The following is a 10,991-nucleotide window of genomic DNA, read 5'->3' as shown; positions in this document are numbered from 1 at the left end:
GTTAAATATTTATTTAAATGTTCAAATAATATGTAAAATACTTGAATTTTTTGTTATTTGAATTTTATCTATTTAAAGCAATTACGTATTACTAAATATTTTGTTATATAGTTATTTTTATATTTATAATATTTGTTATTTATGATATTTATTTATTGAAATATTTAAATAAGATTTTATTTTTAATGTTAAGTTTTTATTATTTGAATAAAATTTAAATTGATAATCTGGAAAGCAGAATTTAAATTGTTAGTACATAATTTCAAGATATATTTTGTAAAAATATAAAACTATTTCTTTTTGTGTTTTCATTATATATATATATAGAATATTAGAGATGCACCCAATATTTTATTTTTTTTAAATATATAACATTAGATATGTGCCCAAAATTTTCTTTATCTTTTTTTTATTTTTTATTTTTGTGATTGTTGTTATTTCCTATTATTAAAAAAGTTATTATTTGACTATGGCATCATTTCATTTCTAGATAGATTTTAACATTCCATTTTCATCATTAATAAAAATACTTATTACATTTCATAGTTATTTATTTTAATTTTTTATTATTTAATTATGGCATTACTTATTAATCTATTTCACCCCAAGTGGTCGAATTACTTGCTTACCACCAGGATGGAAGAAAATGGTTTTGTTTTCAAATTACTTTTCAAAATATTTATTTTTATACTATTAAATTTAATATTATGGATTTAGTTACAATAGTTTAATTGTGAGAAAAATATATCTTAAATATAGGAGTTAATGAGTATAATAGGAAAATATTTTTATTTCTAATTGGTTTTAAATTTTACATTTCATTTACATCATTAATAAAAACATTTCTTATTTATCATACTTATTATTGTTTAATATGTATGCTAAAAATGTTCTCAATTTTTTTAATTTTTCATTTTTCATTTTATTATTTAATCTTGGCAACATGTATTGACCCATTTGACCCAAAATGATTTATTTATTTTTTACCATCACCTAGATGAAAATACTATTTTTGTTAGGTAGACTTTAAAAGTATAAGCTTTTATGTTATTGGAATTATTAATTTATTAAGTATGTATTTAATTAATAAAACTTAATGATGAGAAGAAAACAAAAATGACTTAAATATATGATTCAATGAACATGAATGCAAGTTAATAACTTAAATGTTGGATTTAATGAGAGATAATTGAATGCATTGAATATCTTAAAATTACTGCTTTTAAGCTCATTTAATATCAAGAACTGATTACCCTATTTGCCCTCATTTGTTATCAATAAATTTAAATATAAAAGGGTAAATTTTGTCCTTAGAAAATTCCAGAAATATTCTTGAGGCCATTGGTGCTTTTTAAAGTAGTATAGATGTATTTGCACTGTACATATTTACATTTGTACTCCTTCCAAACTCAGCCTTATAGTTTTCAACCTATTTTCTTAACCAACCTTTCATTAAGAATTATTTATTTTGCCATGTAAAAATAGTAACATAATCACCTAAACTAAGTGGAAAATGTTTAAGGGCATGGACCCATTGTTGTTTATTCCAAAAGTACTCCTATCACTTTTTAGTATAGAAAACAAAATTGACCTAATAGAGAAAAATAGAGTGCTTATCCATGTTTTACTAGGGGCAAAAATAGCAGTTTTGTTTTTAGTTTCTTTTGATTAAATTTATTTGAATGGATGTTAGTGTTAAAACTATCATTTCCACTTTCATCTAAAGGAAAGTCAATATTGCAAATTATAAGAGATGTTTTAGTAAAATACAAACTATAGTCTATGTTTGGTTTGAAGGAAAAAGGTAGGGAAAGGAAGGGAAAGATGAGGAAACTATAGAGGGTGTTTTAGTAAATGACCCTTTATAAAACTATAAAATTATTTGGCCCTTTTGAGTTTAGTTTTTTTTGTTAAAAAACTAACTCTTATGTTTTATTCTTAACTTTCATTCTACAAAGTTTATCATGAGAACAATATGTGCTTTAAAATAGCTATTTTCATCATTTTGATATTTGTTGTTGACTTGTTTTGTAAGCCCATAGAATCTTCACCCAATAGTTTGGTGATTTTACTTTCACTATTAACTCCATTAATGGGATAGGGGGCAATGTGCTAGAATTAGAAATTTGAGGGAGGATCCATCACAAAATAAAGATGGTGTTTGGTTCTGCGGTTGCTTATTTGAAAAATGGTATCCGTCAATCACCACATAGGTGTTTATTCTAAAATGCTATTTGATAAGATATTTATTAGATAAACATTTTGGAATAGTATTTTGATTATTTATCTTTTTTAATGGGTTTGATAAGGATAATGAGGTTATTATCGTGATATGATATTGCCACATGCAACATATTTACTTGGATAGATTCGTATCCAATCCAAATATAAGCGAATAAGTTCAAATCACCCTTAACCATATCAAATTGGAAGTGGAATTCAAACAAATGGATGCTACCCTATTGCAATAGTTGTTTTCCTCTTGAATCTATTAATTAAAATAAAACCCCCTCATACTTATTGGAGACCCATTATTTGTATTTACTGCATTGTATTTAGGGGTGTAAATGGATTGAATTCGAATTGAATAAGGCAATATCCGAATTCGATTATGATAGAAAATCCAATATCCAAATTTGATTTGATGTCCAATGGATATTGAAAATTAATATTTGAATTTGAATTCGATTAAATATTCAAATATTCATTTCAAATTTGACCAATTAATTATTTTAGATAATTAATAAATATATAAAATAAATATTTTATTTGTATAAAGTATATAATATATATAAATTATTTATATAATTTAATTATTATATATATAAATTATATAAAACATTTAAATATTTTATATACTATATATAAGAATTAAATAATTGGTCGAATTCGGATATTTATCGAATCGAATCAGGTCATATCCGAATTTGAATCCGATTAACTATTCGATATAAATAAGATATCCAAAATTTATCAACTAGATATTTGAATTATTCGAATTTGATTCGATTATGTCGAATCTCGAATTTGAAATCGAATTTTCAAATACCGTTGACACCCCTAATTAGATCCCATTTATCAATTAAATTCTATTGGAGATGAAAAGGTCTCCAAAATAAGCAGCAATGGGAAAAAATAAAGAAAAAAGAAACCTATTACAACATCACCTGCTTTTACTACATTTTTTAGGTAGGCATCTACTTTTACTACTTGGTGCGTTGAATACTGCTCTTTTAGATGAAGCCCAGCTGTAGCTTGTCTTTTGCTTTATCTTGTGTTAATTATAACAAATGGAAAGTACCAAGCAAAATGTTATCATCTATCATAACTACCACATAGTTACCAAACCATTGAAGAAAAAAAACTAAATATAGAAGTAAAATCTCTTTGGGGCCGGACTCAGTCTTCAAATGTCACTAACATTTTTATTTATTTTTAGAATAAATTAGTTTTTTTAATAAAGACTAATTGAATCATCTACCTCATATAATGATACATCCTTAACAATGTTCTTTTTTTTTCATTAAAAATAAACCTGCTCTTTTGAATGAAGATTAGTTTTGCTTCTCTATTTTTTTGGAAGTTAGATATGTTTTATTTTTGTACTTCACAGAATTTTCAGTCAAATATATATTATTGTTTATTGATGATATTGTTATTTTGTTGGTAAAGGATGACTTTGGTATTTAGGGTTATTCTTCTTTGCAATTTATTTTATATTATGAATTTATGATATATATTTTAAATTGATTCAATTTCTTCTTTTAATTTATTTATTATCTTTTTATATTAATAGCCATGATCTTAACTGCAAGCTTTGAAATGGTTGCTTAATTAGTTATACATTTGCATTGTATTTCAATTTAAAAGATTAAGATGAACATAAAAGTTAGTTTTTTAAATAAAATGGTTTCCAGAAAAAAAAGTAATTATCTTATAACGATTTTCTATTGACCCCCATCAAAAACTAATAATTCAAGCATATAAGTCTGCAAGTAACGAAAGAAATCATACCACACCTTTCCCTTCAAACCAAACATAGCCTAATTGAAAAGTATTCATAATAACATCTCTTTATTATTATTATTATTATTATTATTATTATTATTATTATTATTATTATTATTGTGTGTGTGTGGTGGGGTTGTACAAGATTCATAAATCATAATAGCCCCTTTGAATCATAGGGGGAAAGCAAACTCTATTAAATACTGATTTAGTATCATTTTGATTAGTTACTTCACATATGCTGACTAATTAATAATCTCTCTTTACATCTAAGTAAAGTCTTCTAACTTCAAACTTCAAAGCAAGGAATTTGTAGTGGATTCACCATAAAAATGTTATATATATATATATATATATATATATATATATATATATATATTCAAAGTTCTAACCTTTCTGATTCATTGGATTTGCTAATGTATTAAGGCTTCAGGTAGAAGGATTATCCACACAATAGAAGTGTTTGCACATTGATCCACAATAAGGAGGTGCTTCTACAATACGAATTGTTTATGAAATTGCTACATCCGCAAAAGAACAAAATCATGTTCTTCAACTACATTTTTGTTTTGAGAAGCAAAACTAAGTTGGTTTTATTTCATATATCAATTTATGTTCTGAAACCATCAAAATGATGGGTTTTAAAACAAAAGAACAAATTATGGGGCACGAATAATGTATGACTTGTGAATGATAATGATCAGATATCATCAGATGAAAACATGTTTTTCAAACTAAAAATTCAAGAAGATTTTTTTCCCTGTTTCAGTTTTGAAAAAAAAAGCATATATTAAACAACTAATTAAGATCGTGTTTTTGTTTTTAGAAACAGTGTGCAGTTTGTTTTCAACACATGTGGTTTTAATTTTTCTTTGAAACTCACAATAAGAAAAACAATTCACATAGAATATCTCCTAATTATCTGATGATTTCAAATCCAACCACCTTAACCTTTGAGGGACAAACACAGTGGTAAAAACAAAATCCACAAAATATTGCAATTCCTTTTCTGGCAATGCTCAAAATATAAATTATCCATACAGAAAAATCTGGATAACATTAATTCTATATTTGAATACAACTATTGTTAAGTTCGTTCATGCAATCTGTAGAATGATTTTTCCTAAGTATGTCTAATTTTTGCTAAAATTAGGAGAGTTACATTCCAGAAGAGAAGGGTCAAATGGGCTCTTCTGGTTACATTCCAAAGAAGAAGAAGAAGAAGAAGTTGATTTATCTTCATCTTGAACAAATGGGCTCTTCTGTAATGGTCTCTAGCAAGGGCTTCTTTGACCTACACACAGACAACCTACGCCTGAACTCTGGGGTCGAGAACTTTTCAATATCACCCAAATCCAGTCTTGGCAACGGTGCCTCGCTGCTGCTCGAATTGTTAACAGCCGACACCGGCGTGACCCATGAATTCCCACTGATAGCCTCCGGCAAGATCCTAACCTTTCCATCCGAAGCCCGCTTGGCGGCCGAGTTGGCACTCATGAACAAGACCCCCATATCCGCAGCTGTGATAACAGAATTGACCCTCTTCATCGGGAACATGATATAAACATTACCCATCTCCAAATCTTTATCCGCGTTAAGCGCAGAAAACCTCCGCCCAATCTGCAGCGACCGGGAATTCACCAAGAAGTAATTAGGTGTCTCGAACATCAGCTCCGCCGCCTTGACCTGCCCGTCGAGTTGCCGGATTTCGCCACTTGGTAGGATCACTTTTGCGCCTCTTGACTGTCTCCCCGGTGGGCTGGCCAGCGTGCAAGAGTTGTAGTTGCCCATGTGCGAAGAAGAAAGGAGGAATTAATTTGATGGTTAATGGTTTCTTTCTACTGGTTCAGATTTCAGAACGTCTTCTGGGCTGAGTTGAAGAAGGTGGAGGATAGAGACGACTTGAGGCCTTGTTCTTTGGTGGGTTGTAATGTTGTATGCATAGATAAGAAGAGAAGAGCCGCGGGAGATTCCGGCCAGTTGGGTCTGGGTTGACATATGGTAGACGAGTCCGCGTCGGAGGAATTCAGAAAATGAGAGTGAGAGAGAGATATATAGATTCACAGAATTCCTTTCTCTGGTTTCTGCTTGTGCTCGGTTAGGCGTTAGGACTTGGGAGAAACTTGGCTGTTGTCGCGCGTGGGACCCATCATGCTTTGCTTGTGAATGAGAAACTTGGCTGTTATCAATGGCTTTGTCGCAATGAATTCTGTGGTATTTGATTTTGTTTTGGATATCAATTTCTCGGCAAGACAGCAACTGTCCTTTTCGTCAGCATTTGGGCAAACACGGTTCGTTTACTATGAGGCTGTTAATAAATCGATTGAACGTGTGTTGGACGGTTTCAGATGGATGATCTGTACGTGGTAGAAATCCAGGGGCTGTGGTGGACCTAGTTTTAGATTTTTAGTGGTATGAGTGGCAAACTTTTCGGGTATACCTAAACTAGGTTGGATGATGGTTTTGGTTGGGTTTAGGTTAGGCATTTTCGCACGCGAAGATGAAATGGTCCATTCTTCATTGACTTCTGGACAATATGGCTCGAGCCTGGCCCTTGTTTTAAATCAGAACCAAACTGGGCCTGGACTGGACCAGCCATCTAGCTCTATTTCGTAGAAACAGTCAACCTGGGGTTGCTGTGTGGAAAAATGAACATGCCCATCAGCTAGATACACTGTTCCGGTTCAACACGGCTCCAAAATCTAAAAAAGAGACGCTAACTTTGTGTTGTAGCGTTAAGGCTACGTTTGATTCGAAGGAAAAGGAAGGAAAAAGTAAAAAAATTCATACAAGGTTTGTAAAAGTTTTTCTTACCTTTCTCTACTTTTTCCTTCAAACAAAAGACAGCCTAAAGAAAAGAGTTGATTTCTTTTGAAGACGACGAGTAACGGAGTCAGCTTTGCATCGCATCGTGGAAGGATTTTCTGTAGGCCGCAGGTGGGGGTGTGTCAGAAGATGAGGTGCAGCTCAGAGCTCACCACCCAGCCTCAGTAACTGTACCTCACCATGTCACGGATTCATGCGATTGTACGCTTTAAAAATTTTACTTTTGCTTCAGATTTGGCTTTGTATTATTTGATGGTGAGAAGTAAATTAGGAAGCAAAATAATGTGATATATATTTTATTTATGTAAAAAAAATAGAGGTAGGACAAGGGTTATTTGTTTGTAATATAGGAAACAAGATTTCGAGGTCTCCGTAGGGATGGTAATTTCTCACCCAATACACCCCGTATCTAATTCATCCCATCCATCCATTTATTTCGCGGGTTGGAAATGGATTGACCACTCACTCATTGGGTCAATTTAAATGGATTGGGTTGAATTGGGTTATGGATAAACATTGGGTTAATCAGTAAAGATACAATTATTAATTTCTTAGTTTTTTTTTTATTTTCTTTGTTTGAATGAAATAATTTATAATTAATGTATTAATTTTTTATTAATTATTGACTAAAATTAATTTTGCCTTGAATCAATACACTTCACCCAAATCAACTTGACCAGTTCAACTTGATCTAAATATGAACAAACTTGATCACCTTAGTTCACTTTGTTTGGGTCGGTCAATCCAAGCCGAACCCAAGCTGCTCCAAATCATGGCGATCTAGGAATAGGAAATGGACAGGTGGTGGCCCACTCTGTCCCGACCCGATTTTGCTTCCATGGACTTACTTTAGGCCAGTTGGTTCGGTCCCAAACCCATTGCAACATGATATGGGTTGGTCTAAGTTAATCTACTATTGACTGAACTGGTCTAGTCTGGTCCAACCGGATTGATCTAAATCCAAACAATTCAACCACTCTTGATGTGATTAGCACGAATACAATCCAATTAGATAGTTCAAGTTGGTCTGATTGATTTAAACCTAAGTGGTTTAGTCAAATCCAAAACCCTGAACATAGTTAAATGGCTTCACCGCTTGTGTAAAAATAACATACATGTAATGTGATTTGAACTTGCACCATTTACACAAGTAACAACTATTATTACCACCAAGCTATGACCAACTTATTTGTTAAATGAGAGTTATTTTCTTGTTTCAAGTATAGAAATATAAGATTAATGGGTTTGGGTGGGTTGATTGGGTCAAGGTGGGTTTGGGTTGAATCCAACCCATTTAATTTTATACAATTGGGTCATTAATGGGTTGGCGGGTTAGATGGGTTGGGTTGAAGCTCAACCCAAACCAAACCCAACCCAACCCGCCCAATTGCCACCGCTACCCATTATATATAGGAGAGAACAAAGATATAGGAAGATGGTGGTGCAAATTATACATTAGTATTTGGGATGCAAATTTTGCAAAGCTAATGAGCATAAATAAGACAAAAAAGTACAATTTTTTATCAAAAAGTGCAAATCATATTAACAAACAAATGGATGCAAAATTTATCTAGGTGCAAACTTTGTATCTAATTCAGATTTGTATCACAAACAAACCGACTCATAAAAGGTAGTTTTTGTATTTCACTTTTCACATATGGGTAGGGTTGTAGGGATGTCAACAGGTTGGGTTTGCCTTAACCCTAACCCGAACCTCCAGTGGGCCAGCCAGACCCTATAGGCTCTAACCCAATATATACCAACCTGACTTGGCTTGTAGCATTTCAATTGTACTTTCTTAACACATATTGAAGACCTAAAATCTATTAATTTAAGTTAGGAAATTGTTTTATAGATTATAAGGTAACATTTTTCCATTGAAAAATAAAAAATCCAAAATTAACATGTAAATAAATCTTAAACTTTAAGGCTATATGGTTAAAAGTCAGAAGTTAAAAGAAAACTTTGTATATTTGTAGGGTATCATGACTCGATGGGCAGGTCAGCCAAACCCAAACCCGACTTGGGTTAAATGATCAAAATCCGAATCCAACTCGGACTGAATAATCCAAACTCAAACCCGACCCTAAAGCCGAATATGTCTAACTCTAACTCGACCCTCAGGCTAGATTTACCATTTAACCCAACCCATTAACATCCCTATATATGAATTTGGATATGGTCCCAAGGCAGAGTCCCAATACACAGTCCCAACAGCCATTGCAGCCGCACGTCATAAATATCACCCTTTGATCCGAACACTTCACATGTATTCTTCTTGATCTTGTTTATTCATGATTATAAAAATATATTTATGTATACTATTATACTATTCATTAGGTTACCCCCATTTTAATAAAATGGGTATTTAATATAGAAAAAAACATATATAATTTTTATATACCACTTTATCGAAAATGTTGTTCCTAATTTATTATTTTATATGATTATTTTGCAACAAAGCGACTTGTTTGATGGACGGTTCAGATTTACTGTAAACTGCATCATCATTCACCTAAGTTGTTAATCCAGGAATATTGTTATCTAATATATATATATTAAAGGAAGGTTTTTAGGTTATAGCCCCCACTATTCAGACACATGGTTTTTTCAAATTTAGACACATGGCATTTTCTAAGAAGTTGTTGTTAAAGCCTATATCCCGCTATCACCATTCAAAAAAGTGGTCTTCTCATTTTCTAGAAAGCTAGACACGTAGCAATTGCTAAGAAATTCCTGCTAAAGCCCATAGCCCATTACTAGGCTACAATCCCCCATCATTCATACATATGGCTTTCTCATTTTTCTGGAAAGCTAGGTGCATGGCATTTTCTGAGAAGTTGTTGTTGAAACCCACAACCCAATACCACTATTTTCAATCCTTTCCTAAAAAATGCAGAAAATGCAAAAGTGATTATCGACAACCACTTCTGCCTATATTCTATCAATCTCAATTAATCATTAACCCTCCACGTTTCATTACAAAAGAAAACTATCTATATTCTAATAATTATTGAAAATTTATTTTTTAAAATAAATATTTATTAAAATTATAATAATTGATGCAACGTGATCCGGGCACTCCTAGCTAGCAGTCGACTAGCTCCTAGCTGGTGACGGATGGTACCTGAGGAGAAGACGGTGAAGGATTCCCGAGGGGCTTGCCCGGTGGGAATACTCCGATGCTTAAGTTAGAACACCTGAGAAAGCGGTAAGGAATGCGAAGAGAGCTAAGAGTGCAAGTAGCGATAGATCAATGAAAGTTCGAGACTAACTCAAGATACAAGATGCAAGATACATTCACCCCTTCGACCCTGGGGCCTTTAAATGCATGTGTTCTTGTCAAAATGGGCGTAACCGCCACTGTCTCTTTGTTGCAGCCGTTATTTGCTAGGGCTGCGCAGGTAACTGTTGCAGGGTACTACCCAATCGGATGAGAGACACGATCTGGAAAGGACAGACACGCCACCACCTTTCGAGGGATGTGGGTGCAGTCTGTTGGGTTGGCAGGGACTGCACCGTCAATCAGGAGACGTGATGCAGTCTGATGGGTACGGTCTTGTCAAATAAGAAGCTTCCTGAGAACTCCGCATCGCTTAACAGCGAACTACTTTGTAGCGAGCTGCCTTGTAAGGAGCTCCTGGATGTGTCCCGAGGTGATTCCGCCTGAGGTTGCCTTTGGGGTAGTCTTTTTGCCTAAGTATTGGAGCAAGCTGGTTCTCTCAACTCCCGAGCTGGGATAGACTTGTCTTGGAGTATTCCCTTCCCACAAGCCGGGGTCCATGAGTTCGCGCTGTAGCGAGCTCGTTCCGTGGCAAGCTGTAATGTAACGGGCTGTCCTGGGAGGACCTTAACGAGCTCGCTACTTAGTTGTAACCAAGCTGTCATGCTGAGTTGTTGCTTATGCTAAGTCACATCCACGTGTCACCTTCTTAGGAGGTCGGGTCAAATCACCCTCCATCAATTGCCTCCACTCCTTGGGCTAAGGATTCCCCTTTGGTGCGAGGAGTTCATGGAGTGTGATGGGTGGATTTGACCTAAAATTCAAACTTGATTGACCAATCGCATTAAATACACACGTGGAGGACTAGGTCGCCGACACGGAGGTTCCGCTTCTTGACCTTGGCGTTATAGTACCGAGATACCCTCTGCTGGTA

At 33.5% G+C, this 10,991-nt stretch overlaps 1 protein-coding gene across 1 annotated transcript; it reads right to left on the bottom strand.

Annotated features, from left to right (window-relative positions):
• Nucleotides 1-5,247: 5,247 nt before the first annotated feature.
• Nucleotides 5,248-5,799, bottom strand: LOC104610092 (uncharacterized). The gene has a single exon (XM_010276565.1). The coding sequence runs from the start codon at nucleotides 5,797-5,799 to the stop codon at nucleotides 5,248-5,250; it is 552 nt and encodes a 183-aa protein (XP_010274867.1).
• Between the last annotated feature and the right edge of the window lie 5,192 nt (nucleotides 5,800-10,991).

This window comes from Nelumbo nucifera, chromosome 1 (genome assembly GCF_055504915.1).
Source record: "Nelumbo nucifera cultivar China Antique chromosome 1, China Antique-T2T, whole genome shotgun sequence".
Lineage (NCBI taxonomy): Eukaryota > Viridiplantae > Streptophyta > Magnoliopsida > Proteales > Nelumbonaceae > Nelumbo > Nelumbo nucifera.
Note: the sequence above shows the minus strand (reverse complement) of the source record. Positions and strands in the feature narration are given on the sequence as shown.

What these genes read in the sequence shown, in the direction of transcription:
- LOC104610092 (XM_010276565.1), bottom strand. Translation starts at nt 5,799, where the DNA reads ATGGGCAACTACAACTCTTGCACGCTGGCCAGCCCACCGGGGAGACAG.